We start from the raw sequence: 14,361 nt of genomic DNA, 5'->3' as shown, positions 1-14,361 counted from the left end.
CTGGCTCGGAAATAGCGTTTTCCTTATACAAATGTCACATACGACAGAAAAATTAAGTTTTTTTTTGCCCGATTCAATTATCAAACCAAGGTCGGAGCAGGTAGTGAAAGGATACGGGTTTAGACTTTGCAAAGATATTGTTCTTAAAAAACAAAATAAATTTTAAATATTAATTAGTTGTAGGTAGGTACTTGCAAGATTTTAATTAAATTTATATAAGAAAGTCATTAATTTTGTATTATTTTACAACATTAGAAAGAAAAATATACAAGAAAATATTTATTTATTAAACTAGCTTTTGAACGCGGCTCCGTCTGCGCAGAATTTATCACGCGCCCGCGGAAACTATGCAGTACCCTTAGTGTAAGTTTTCGGTTAAAAAATACGTCTCGATCGCGTTCGCGTTAAAATCTCAATTTGTATGGAAACACGAACATCCCAAATAAAATAAATAAAAATCCAAATAATTATCTGTATACCGAATTTCATCTAAATCGGTTCGGCGGTTTAGACCTGATGAAGTAACAAACAAATAAACAGCCTTACTAACTTTCGCATTCATAATATTTAGTGGGATGGGATGTATTTTCTTTTGTCAAACAAACAAAAAAATGGGTCTCTATTGTTTCCCATAAAATTTAAACTCCGATTTTAACAATCCATAACGTTATTCATCATAATTTTTGCAAGTCATATTATCTTAAGTCATAACATTAAACATTATAACGTGAAGTTTCGATTTTCGCAGGTCATAATTATTGCAAGTCATAAAATTGGTTGGTCAAAACATTCGATGTCCATATAGTATGCCATTCCATAATATTAAAGGCAATAAACTAGTTTATAATAATTATTATAAGGTCTTTTTTCGCAGGTCGTAATGATTGATAGTCAACTGATAAGTTAGTCATAACATTTATCGTCATAATGTTAAATTCAATAAAAACACTCATAATAATTATAAGAATGAATTCAATTATTTATCAGAAAAATGAAATACATAATATTTTAACTACCAAATGTATACCTAACTGTAGTTGTATGCATAATAATCAAAGTTCATAACAAACAATTTTTATAGGAACATCGAGGATCAAAAATCATTTGTGAAGCAATATTATCCAGGCTGCTATAAAAAAAATACCTAACATCGAAGGCTAAGGCGGGAGCTACGCTCCGCTTCGCTCCCGCCTTAGCCTTCTAAACCTAACCTATCCGAGTCGCTTCTGCTCCGAACCGTCTTGCTCGCTCGCTTCGCTCGCTCGCACAAATCAAATTGTTTTCAACATAATTTCTATTAGTCATACCTATTGTCTAAAGTCGTAGTTAATGAATTAGCACTTTCAAATGTATGCCTGGAAATGTTTCTGAGTAATTATCTATATGCCTATCAATATTATGGATTTGGTTTCTTAGACCTAGACACTTTAGGCATTAAAACGATATGAGTAATAATCATTAGTACGGTGAAATATATGGCTTAAACTATTTCTGAATAATAATCGTTAGATCTTTGAACGTTATAGTTAAAAATTTATGACTTTGGTGATTATAGAATTTAACATTAAATGCCATTAGTATTAGAGCTAATAAGCATTATACTGAACAAAAATTATGACTAGTGATGTTTATGTTTATAAATTATATGGATATCAATTTCTGACCATCGGTATTCGGAACAAAAAATGAATGGGAAACAAAGGGATCCCCAAAGAAATACTAAAATAAAAGGCGTCAAAGTGTGGAATTAGGGGCACTACGTTATGCCGCGCTAAAAAGTCTCTCATAGTGTGACGTCACCCCAAAGTTTAACTAGTAACATCTTCCCCATTTTCTGTTTAATTAAAAACGGAAAAAACCCGCGTGTTTGATGTTTTCTGATAATCTAATTAAATAATCAATTAGAGTTGTTTAGGATCTCTTTAAAACATTGGTACCGAGACGACTCCATAGCTCTTTTGTTCCGAGCAAGGGGCACCGATACATCTCTACGCGATCATAACATAAGTAGTGTCGCCCGAGTGACTGACACTCGCGTTACTTAGGATTATGATGCGCGCTATCAAATCCACGTAACTGAACTTGGGCTATTGGTGTGAATTCAAAAATAACTATATCAAAATGGGTGTCGTCAGTGAAGACAATATAAGACCTAGTAAGTATTTTTTCTCTTATTCATTTGCTCTGCTGCTTGTATTTTTTTTAAACAACTCCTTCAATCCACGTGAAATCGGACGTAATAACGACCTAATGATATTTTTGTTACGTAAAATTTTCTGTGAAAAATCACAGGAAATTCGACCTAATAAAAAAATATATTGGGTTTGTTGTTTCAAAGTAATCAACCGATTTAGGTAAAATATTATGGGACTCTGTAAAGGATGTACCAAGGATACTTTTTTATCTCGGAAAATTGCATAGTTTTTGTGAAAAATAAAACAAATTCTTTAGCTTTTGAATAATTAAAACTGAACTAACAATAAGAAATAACCAGGTACAGTCAAGGGCAAGGATATCGACACGGCCAAAGTTGCAAAAATATGCATATCGTGAAATGGCGCCATTTCATGAATTGGCTAAGGGACATCCGCCATATCGTTCAAAGCTCACCGTTTAACGATTTGCCTAGTGACGTTTAGGCAAATCATGAAATTCCTAGGCATATAATGAAACGCCGCCATTTCATGAATTACCCAGTTTAGGAAGATCATGAAATTCCTAGGCATGTCATGAAACGCTGCCATATCGGTTCTGGCACTTCGCCGGCGGCTGCAGAGGCACGCTCGCTTCGCTCGCTCGGCTCGTGCGTTGTGGTCACAGTTCACACTAACCACTCCTCGCTTCGCTCGTCGTACCTACATTTTTCTTTTTTTCGGCAAATCACGATGTGCCCGGTATAGAGCCAGGAATATCGACGAATGCATTGCATAAATTGATCTGCCGTATTGTTTCTCAGGCACATCGTGATATGCCTGGCCAACTTTTAGGCATATCATGAAATGGCAGCATTTCACGATATACTTTTTTTTTTTTTTTTTATACGACTGGATGGCAAACGAGCAAGTGGGTCTCCTGATGGTAAGAGATCACCACCGCCCATAAACATCTGCACACCAGGGGTATTGCAGACGCGTTGCCAACCTAGAGGCCTAAGATGGGATACCTCACGTGCCAGTAATTTCACCGGCTGTCTTACTCTCCACGCCGAAACACACAATGCAAGCACTGCTGCTTCACGGCAGGATTAGCGAGCAAGATGGTGGTAGCAATCCGGGCGGACCTTGCACAAGGTCCTACCACCTGCCATACCTAGTCATACCTAGTAGTAGTAGTAGTAGTAGTAGTAGTAGTAGTAGTAGTCTGGTCATACCTAGGAATTTCGTGATCTGGCGGATTTTACGATCGGCCGCCGACATATACACAGCCTTAATGTTAAGTACATAAAGTCGTGTATACATATTTTTGTAACTTTGGCCTTGTCGACATCTTTGCCCTTGACTGTACTAATTGAATAACAAATTACAAGCTAATAGTATTAGCGATTTTGTATTGAAATGCAATATAGCGATTTAAAAAAAAAATTACTTGCAATCTATTTGCTTGTAATAAGCTTGTACTTTATTATACGATTAAACCCAGGACGTTTCTATGAAAGTCTTATCCCATAGACACGACCCGTAACACCATTTTGATGTACCCTTTTACACAAGCGATGTTTATTTCTAAAATATCTCATTTACAGTCACCTCTTTCCGTAACACATTGTCATTATAATAATATGTAATAATTAACGAAATTTCATGTTAGTTTTACATCTTTATTCGACTCTTGTATTGTTTAGCTTGTCAACATGTTAGTCAAGCATTAATCGTTATCCGTAGAGAAAAGATAGTTTTTTTTTTACATTCTGTGTAATTCATTTGGATTCCAGCTCTATTTATTTATTTATTTTTATTTGTAATTATATTATTATGAAAAAATGACTTTCTGTCAAGTTTCTTGCGGCGCATTCTTCTTGGCAATGATGGTCTTTCCGAAAGCGCTGGTAGTTTAAAAAAATGACGTGTAAAAGTGCCCATTGCGGCCTATTTACTGAATAAATCATTTGAATTTTGAATTTTGAATTTTGAATTTTGAATTTTGAATTTTGAATTTTGAATTTTGAATTTTGAATTTTGAATTTGAATTTGAATTTTGAATTTGAATTTTTATGGCTCGGAAACGGCTCCAACCTTTTTTTATGGTTTAGGGGGCAAACGAGCAAACGGATCGCCTGATGGTAAACGATTACCGTCGCCCATGGACACCTGCAATACCAGAAGAGTCACTAATGCGTTGCCGGCCTTTTAGGTAGGAGTACGCTCTTTTTTTGAAAGCTTGAAGGTTATGTCGGTCCGAGAATACCGCAGGCAAAAGTTCATTCCAGAGCTTTGCTTTCGATGAAATTTGGTATATAAGGGTTTACGGGGATGAGTCGATGTTGCCTGGTCTTATCTCTGGGAAAACGCTTGCCATCAAGTTTTAGCCCGAGCGAAGCTCGGTCGCCCAGGTACAGTACTGTCGTTAAAATAATAATGCAAGTACTTACAGTTAACACATAGTTATTATTTCACGTATTGAATCTGTTTTAACCTTGCACTAATGAAATTACGTCGACAGTATGAATACCTACTACGAGTATATAAAGTATGTGAGGTATTGGATTTTAGTAAATATATGGTGATAAAGCGTATAATGGGTGTATTGTTTGTTTGATAAACGTGACAACGACGGTTGTCAAGACACTATTTTTTTATTCAGCACCCTTGTTGTACTTAAAACACTCTTGTTTACTACAAGATAAATTAATATTTTAATAAATTTGGGATAACAATTTAATTTTAATACAAACTTTTTCACTGACTGTACTTTTACTCATAGTCAAAATACCACGCACAGGACTTATCACGCTAACACACACGAGTAATATTAACCTCGACGTTTCGGCAACATTACAGTGGCCATGGTCACGCGTAGACTGAAGTGTGTGGTGTCTGATTGTTGTTGTTGTTGGGTCAAATCTTGTGAGTTAATTTGAACCCAATTCCGAAGGTCGAATTGACTTGAAATTTGGTTTACATACGTAAGTTGGATGTGTCGTGTATTTTTAATGCTTGACTGACTTCGAAACCGCTATGTTGATGATGTAGTTCATCATGATGACAATTTTTTTTTAATTCGACTGGATGGAATACGAGCAAGTGGGTCTCCTGATGGTAAGACATTACCACCGCCCATAAACACCAATAAATATATCATGGGACACTTGACCCCAATTGACCAAGTCTAACCTAAGCAACGCTACTACTACTTGTACTACGGATACTAGGCAACGGATAAAATACTTATGTATATAGGTAAATACACACTTAAATACATATTGTTTCCTCACTATGTTTTCCTTCACCGCAAAGCTCGTGGTAAATTTTAAATGTAACACACACATGAATTTCGAAAAACTCAGAGGTGCGAGCCGGGGTTTGAACCCACGACCCTCTGCTTGAGAGGCGATAAGTCAAACCACCACCATTTGGTCCTTATTTATTTATGGAAAGAATGAATGATTGAATGAATCTCTTTTCTCTTTCCAGAGGGTCTGGGCGTGAGGCATGCGCAAACGCTGCTGCTCTTCCTTGCCATGCTGCTTGCGTTCACCATGCGAGTCAACATGAGCATGGCAATCGTTAGCATGACCGATAAGAATAGCGAAGATGTGAGTACCAACGCACTCTAAGAAGTATAGGGCGTAGTTAATTACATTTTCGAAATCTGATTACAGATAACGATTTCACGTAGTTAAATACAAGTAACCTTAACTACTTGTAGTTATATATTTTTTCATAAATGTACCTACCAAATTTCAAGACAATGTGACCTCTGAAAGTGGGTCAAATATAACATGAAAGATTTATTGAATCGTACATACACACATTCATTGCAAACCGAAATTTCTTACTACATTTTATGGTTACTTTTTGTAATCTGTTCCTGATATTACTAACTACAAAATGTAATCGAGTAATCTGCAGCTAGGTTACATATTGCCCAATACCTACCGCTAAGAGGCGTTTCTCTCTTAAAAATGTTTGTTCATTTATCATCATCCTCAGCCTTTATACGTCCCACTGCTGAGCACAGGCCTCCTCTCAAAATGAGAGGGCATGTTTTATATATTTTGTTTTAAATGGCTCCCACTGGAAAGCAGCGTTGCTTGCCGCAACATTATGCTGATTGGTGCTATACTGTTCGACGTATTTTTTTTCTTCCTTAATTACTTTTTTGTTTATTGAAATGTGTGTAAATAAACATTTCTCTGTCTCAAAAAGCATTATTACGAGTACTGTTATCAGCGCCCGCGCGGCCGCGTTAGGTAATCGTTTTGGATATTGCTGTCTTTATCGCTCGTGACATAAGCGCTCGCAGCCGTCCCCCCCATGCCTTCCGCAACAACGTCCGTAATTTATATCGAGATAGCTGTAGGCTTTTCAAGATTTGGGCGGTTGAATTTTGGGTTTCGTTGTCCTCATAATATACGAAAAGTATAGCACAGAAATCAATGGTATTTTAAAATCAAGATATTCATTATATGCCTGTGGTTTTTTAGATTTTTGTAAAAATGCTTTATAAGTCTGTAATTCTCGTACAAATTTGACATCTTTTTTGTCGACTTTTGAGCTCCTGTAATTCTGTTATTACACATTTATTTATATGAAAATCTGAAAAACCACAGGCATAGATAATTACGTCTAGTCCATACTTACAAAATTTTATTTATTTCTGTTGCCTAGTTTTCAAATGAGACCGGGACTACGTGTGTATGGAGAATGGAACGAAGAGACTTCTCTTAAGTGGTTAGGTGAATAGGTTTAAGTACGCAGAATTATTTATTTAACTATCAGTTTGTTCAACATAATTTACTCAAGACGGGAGGTATACATATCCTTCTTGTCCTTATCAATAATGCCAATCAGGGATTAGTGTATCGTTGATATTGAGATGATAACAACGTTGTCATACAAAGTTGACAGAACAATGCTCATACGCATATTTTCCATTGCTTATGCAATTTAGAAGTTACTTTCAGTCAATATCATTATCATCATAGCTGTATGACGTCAACTCTATGGCGTACATTGAGGGTAGGCACTTACCGGTAACGTACCCTGTTGCTGGACACTTGCGTGCTGCTGCAGGCGCAAACCAGCCTGCCTACCCTAGAGTTAACCCAATGCACGCGCATTGGCGATCCTTTACTTCAATAGCGAACCTACTGTTTTAAAAATAAAGTTGTGTTAAATACTTGCGATGTATAGATATCATTTAATAATACTGTAAATCTGTTTAAATAATTATATACCTCGTTGAGTTTCTTGCCGGATTCTTTTCAACAGAGGTTTTTCCGAACCGGTGGTAGTTTTTTTTTACATTCATAACTGCTTGTTATAGCCTAAATTGAATATTACATTGTAGAGGCCGGGAAGTAGGGGGTTGTCGGCCAAGCAGATATAGACGGTCGAGCGTAGCGAGGCTGGATAGGGATGCGAGGCCGGCAACCCCAAGTTCCGGCCGAGGCTTGTATAGTGCTTTTCTCAAACATAACATGAAATAAAATTAAAAAAAAAACAAGTAATGAAGCTGGCGTGGCGTGGCTGCTGGCGCGGCGGCTGCGGGCGGTGGTGCTGGCGGGGCGCGCGCCGTGCCGCAGTGAGCGTTGAAACAAAAGACGGTCGCATTGCCGGCCGAGGGCGGGAAATTTGTATGAAATCTCTTTGCAGGCCGTTAGAGAGTGACCGCGCGTCGGCAGCTAAGCTGCAGCGCCTGCAGTGCGATACTTCCCGTTCCCGGCCTATTATTTGTAACACAACGTCAATATTTCATGTCATGTTTGAGAAAAGATATTTTGACTTTGACTTTGAATGCGTCCACTGTTGGACATATGCTTCTCCCATTGACCTCCAGTTGCTTCAATTGGAAGCGGCCTGTATCCACCGTGATCCCGCAGCTTTGGCTGCGTAAACCAGAGATGTGAAGGATGTGTTTGTCATGAACCAATAGAATTGCTCCATTTACCTATTCTCGCTCCGCACAGCTCCAGTGGAAACAGCTTAGCGTAGCGAGCATAGGCAAATTAATCGTTTCTATTGATTCCTGACAAGCAAATTTCTCCACACTACGAATGTAGACACTACGTATGTAGATGTCATACTCCTAACTAAATCGAAGGTTCTTATGATAGAGGTTAACTGACGGAAAGTGCCAACAATAGTTAACGCTAAAACGTGAGAAAACAATATCAATATAATTTATACACTTACTCACTCACTGATAAACTTTTTACTACCTAAGTATAAAATGACTAACACGTGCCTTTATAAAAAACCGGCCAAGAGCGTGTCGGACACGCTCAAAATAGGGTTCCGTAGCCATTACAAAAAAAAGTAATATTTTTCTAAGGATTTCGTATTTTGTACGGAGTATTCCAAGTTTAGGTTTATTTTATACCTTAGGCTGCTATTTACTCTTAAACTACTAATAATTCTCAAAAAAACTTAACCGTTATAGTTTTCCTTCTAAGTGATATAATATTTTGCAAACAAGTCACTGAATCGAATAATCTGGGTTGTTTTTTTTCTCATCCAACCTTGTAGTGTGGGTTATCATTGGATAGGTATTTTAAAACCATTGGGGGGTTGCTAAGACGATTTCTATTCAGTGATCTGTTTGCAAAATATTCAACTTTAAAGTGCAAATTTTTATTAAAATCGAGCGTCCGGTGGGTGGAAAATTTTGAAAACTAAATCCAGCGTCCCCCCTCCTCTAAAATCTAAACTGTTGGGTGGAAAAGTAAAAAAAAACCAGAATGGTAGTAAATATATCAAATTTACAAGGAAAATTATAGCGGCCGAGATTGCTTGAGAATTATTAGTAGCTTAAGAGTAAATAGCAGCCTAAGGTATAAAACATACCTTAACTTGGAAGATTCCGTACACAATACGAAATCCTTAGAAAAATATTACTTGATTTTTACGTAATGGCTACGGAACCCTATCCTGGTTGTGTGCGACACGTTCTTGGCTGGTTTTTTAAGCCACTTGGTCTTTTTTAATTGTCTATTACGCAAACTTGGAGAAATGTAATTTTCATGATGTATGACATTTCCAACTTTATGCGCACTTTATATTATTGTTATATTTATTTATTATCTGACCCGGCCCAGCCCCGCCTCTCCGATAACTGGCAGATAAGTGCCAGTTTAATTAGTAGACAATTATTGTTTACAATTTGTCAGAGGTTATCTTTTAATATTTTTGGGATTCTGTGAATGGATGGCAATTAACAAGTGCTTTTGGACTATGGTAGTATTTATAAACATGGTGCTTTTGCTAATTGTGGCACTCTCTTTGTTTTTTCGGAGAACGTGGTCTGCCTAGCAGGGAACTTTTTAGACTACTTTCTATTTAGACCATTTGCTTCTTAGATTACTTGCTACTTAGACTAGATGCTTTTTAGACAAAGTGATACTAATAAGTCTAGAGACTTACAACAGTGGTTTAGTGCGTTGTCCGTCTGTTTATCACAAAACTATTTTTTAATTGATACGAATAACTACAGCATAAATTGTCAAGGCATATAATATCAATACTTAATTAATATTCCTCGGGGGCGAAGTCGTTTTCATAATAATTGTTTTAATTTAGTATACAATTTATGAAAAGGCAATTATAAATTTGCAAAGTCTTAAACGACATCTGATTTACAAATAATAAAAAAAATACTTCCATTTAGCATTGCTCTGTGGACATTTTCTCAAGCTGGTTTTAAACGACAAAAAATATTAACCACAAAAATATTGCATTTAAACAATAAACAAAGTGATGTACTTAAAGAGAGAATGAGTGTCTCTGTTATTAAATAAATTATGTGTACTTAAATTATTTATATTATTTTGGTTACTGCTTCTAAGCATATCCATTGTTGCCAGATAAGATAAAATTACGTTTTTATTACATAATTTAATCTCACTATCAATGTCAATTATTTACGTTCTTCAAAAAAAAAACAACGACAGTGCCACAATTAGCAAAAGCACCATGTTAAGAAATATTACCATAGTCTAAAAGTAGGTACTTGTTAAATTGAAAATACAAACTGAAATATAGATGCACAGAAAAAAACAGAAAAATAAGACCATCACTGGGAATCGAACCCAGGTCCTCGGTAATCCGTACCGCGTGCTATACTGCTATACCACTGATGGTCAATCAGTGGACCATCAGTGGTGTAGCGGTATAGCACGCGGTACGGATTACCGAGGATCTGGGTTCGATTCCCAGTGATGGTCTTATTTTTCTGTGCATCTATATTTCAGTTTGTATTTTCAATTAGGTTTTTACGGGATGACTGTAAAAGTAAAAATTTGGAATTGAAATAAAAAATACAAAAAGATTCCAAAAACCAATCTTACTTATGATTGGTTATTTGGAGTCTTTTGTATTTTTTATTTCAACTCCAAATTTGTTACTTTTACGGGTATCCGTGAAACCATATCGAAAATGATATATATACCATATTGATATGGTTTCACGGATACCCGTAAAAGTAACAAATTTGGAGTTGAAATAAAAAATACAAAAAAGACTCCAAATAACCAATCATAATTTGATTGCTTAGTAGCGACATCTCTTGTCTGGGTGAGCGGTTGGTTCCGATAGAATGTGACGTCTCTCGATGAGAGCGAAAACATAGATGTCGCTAGTGCTGCTGCATAAGTAGCGTAGTAGAAATAAGCAACCTGAGATATGTATGCATAGGAAAAAATCGTGTCTATATTCCTGTCCAGCGGTGGTGTAGGGGTTATAGCACGCAGCACGGATTGCTGAGGACTTGGGTTCGATTCCCAGCGCTGGTCTCTTTCTGGTTTTTCTGTGCATCCATGTCTCAGTTTGTATTTTTCCAATCTTACTTGTTAAATGGCCATCCATTCACAGAATCCCCAAAATATAAAAAAGTATGATAAAAAGTTGATTAATAATAATGTTGTCTAATATAACACTTCTTAATAAATAAGTTAATGTGTCTACTCCAATAATTATTCGTTATAGACTTTTATTTTCTTTAAAAACCGGTCGTAAACATTAATTCGTTTTTAAGGAATATAAAAGTCTATCACAAATTATTATTGGAGTAGACACATTAACTTATTAAGAAGTGTTCTATTAGAAATCATTTTTAATTTTCATTCCATTTTTATGGAATAATCGAGAAAAACTAACAAAAATGCAACGTTGCCAGCTCAGCAGGTATAAACGCTCTTAATATTATTGCAAGTTTTAATTAGACCCGGTTCAAACTCGACGGTTATCTACCGAATTCAGTAATATTCCATTCATCTCGTATCTTGTTATTTATAACCTTTTCTTTAACTAATCTTCACACGGGGTATCGTTCATGTGAGTCAATAAAGAAACAAGTGTGAGTCGGACTCGCGCGCCGAGGGTTCCGTGCACATTTTTTTTAATATTTGAGTTGATTGAATGAAAGGTAAATTGCGATTTACGATTTATGACGTATTAAAAAAAAACTACTTACTAGATCTCGGTCCAACCAATTTTAGGTGGAAGATGGCATGGTTATGTACATCATGTATATTTTTTAGTTTTATCATTCTCTTATTTTAGAAGTTACAGGGGGGGGGCACATTTTAATACTTTGGAAGTGTCTCTCGCGCAAACTATTCAGTTAAGAAAAAAATGATATTAAAAAAAACCTCAATATCATTTTTGAAGACCTATCCATACCCCATACATATCGGTTTGATGAAAAAAAAAATTGAGTTTCAATTCTAAGTATGAGGAACCCCCAAAATTTATTGTTTTTTTTTTCTATTTTTGTGTGAAAATCTTAATGCGGTTCACAGAATACATGTACTTACCAAGTTTCAACAGTATAGTTCTTATAGTTTCGGAAAAAAGTGGCTGTGACATACGGACGGACAGACATACAGACAGACATGACGAATCTATAAGGGTTCCGTTTTATGCCAATAAAAAGGAAAAAAAAAGATTTACTGATTAATGACGACATATTAAATGATATTGTAACGGATAACTCACGTCTTAAACCGACTTTAGCTCGACATGTTTCGGGCTATTTCGTAGCCCTTCTTCTGAGGAGCACGCCACTCGGCGGCTGCCGAAACACGCACACTACGCACCACCGCTCTGCTCGCGCGACTGCCCGACGAAACTAACACCGGCGCACAACTACCCGCATTTTTATCGTAATTTTTTTTTGTTTTAGACGTGAGATCCGTTACAATTTCATTTAATATAAGTGAGTCTCACGGTAGTTTAATGTTAAAAATGACGACATATTTAAAAAAAAAATAGAAATTGACTTGCGTTTGATAAGAACCACGCCTGATGGTAAGCGAAGATATGGACTAAGTTAGAGCACGCTTGCCCAAAATAAATGCCCATTCACCCTAGACTAAAATAAAATTGAAAATGCGAATAAAATATCTAAAATTTATTTTTAGTTTTCATTTAAGTCATCATCATCATCATCGGCCTATCTAAGTCCACTGCTGGACATAGGCCTCTCCAGTTGCACGCCACTGAGCACGATCCTCGGCCAGTCTCATCCAGTTCTTGCCAGCTAACCTGCGAAGATCATCGCTCCACCTAGTCTGAGGGCGTCCTACGCCACGCTTGCCAATTCGCGGTCTCCACTCAAGAACTCGTTTGCCCCAGCGGTTATCAGTTCTTCGACTGATATGGCCGGCCACTGCACTTCAGTTTGCTTATCCGGTGAGCTATGTCGTTGACTTTAGTTCTCTATCGGATCTCCTCGTTCCGAATTCGATCCTTCAGAGAAACTCTGAGCATAGCCCTTCCCATAGCTCGCTGAGCGACTTTAAATTTGTGGACCAGCCCAACCTTAAGTAGGTTTAAGTTATTTTATTACTTTCCTCTCAACTATAAAAAAAAGTTTAGTTGTATAGGACTAGTCTTCCTAATTTTTTTATATGTATTTTTTTGTTGTACCGGCGATTGATTACACACTCACTTTATTTAAAAATGTCAGCTTTCAATCTATTGAAATTCTCGAGCTACTTAGCCCGTTGACAGATAGACGAAGATACGGAGATGCTGACAGCTGATAAGCCAACCCCACCCTGAGTGGAACCCTACTGTCGTTAGACAGAAATAGGGTTCCATTGGTCACCCTTCGGATACGGAAGCCTAGAGACGAATTAACTCATTTGTTTTGCCAGTGACACGTTCTTTATCATATCATAGTAAATAAGTATAAAATTAAATAACCTATTTTAATAACTACCTTCACGTAAAATAAAGTAAATATGAGAGTCCATTATGAAGCTTTGAAAAGAATAAATAGCATTTTGTTGGCAACGGCCTTCTGAAGTATAGACTCATAAGGCACACTGCCAATTTTAACTTGCAACCAAAAATAAAGCTAGCGAAATAAATGAGGTTCCGAGGAAAACTTGGTAAATTATGATATGAGACTTTGTAATTTAACCTTTTAATTGGCAGTGTGCACAAAAAAAGCGACTTAGACGAAGAATTTAATAACAGCATTTACAGGTTTTTTTTTACTTTTTACATGTAAGCTAACTCTACTCAACTAGGTAGCAAGAATAAAACGTTACTTCAAATCAAAACTTTTAATTCAACTAAGGAGATAATTAGGTACAATATAAAGTTAAGTGAAGCGTTGCGTGTGAAGCCCAAGCCCTCTTGTTCTGAGAGGAGGCCTGTGCCCAGCAGTGGGACGTATATAGGCTGGAATGATGATGATGATGATAAAGTTAAGTGGCCTCCACGACGGGCAAAATGTGTCTCAGTCGCCTGAGCTCGGTTTTTTAAAGACTTGGGTCTTCCCCCGCCGAGGTGACGTCAGCCAATGCAGGTAGCCAGTGACCCGTTGATAACGTTCTCACGTCCGCCGCGGGTGGCAGCACTGGGGGCCTACCATGATCTTTTCATAAACGATCCAAACGCAGAGCAGTTCAATTTAGGCACCTAAACTGAATCGTTGAAATTGGTACCACGACGTTTATTTCTCAGAGCTGAGTCTCAATGGTTTACAAGTGAATGAAAGACCGATATTGTCTCTGGTCCGAAACTGAAACGCTAAGTCGCGAAAGGGATGCCGCTATATGCAAACCAAATATTGTATACTAAAACCTCTTTATTTTGGAAAACCATAACTCTATGTCATTGCGTGTTCTTAGCAACCGTTGTGTTGATAACAAATAAAATGTTTACGCTGTCACTAATCCACGAGTCTCTTTTT

General features: G+C 36.9%; 1 protein-coding gene across 1 annotated transcript in view; it reads left to right on the top strand.

Annotated features, from left to right (window-relative positions):
• Positions 1-1,971: 1,971 nt before the first annotated feature.
• The window catches only part of LOC141437263 (putative inorganic phosphate cotransporter), a gene marked incomplete in the record, with an annotated part of 86,677 nt that continues 74,287 nt past the window's right edge, over positions 1,972-14,361 (top strand). The window contains 2 exon segments of the mRNA XM_074100524.1: positions 1,972-2,155; positions 5,631-5,752. Of these exon segments, the coding sequence (XP_073956625.1) occupies positions 2,122-2,155; positions 5,631-5,752 (156 nt within the window).

The sequence above is a fragment of the Choristoneura fumiferana genome, chromosome 17 (genome assembly GCF_025370935.1).
Source record: "Choristoneura fumiferana chromosome 17, NRCan_CFum_1, whole genome shotgun sequence".
NCBI lineage: Eukaryota > Metazoa > Arthropoda > Insecta > Lepidoptera > Tortricidae > Choristoneura > Choristoneura fumiferana.
The sequence above is the reverse complement of the archived record's forward strand: the minus strand, read 5'-3'. Positions and strand labels throughout refer to the sequence as shown.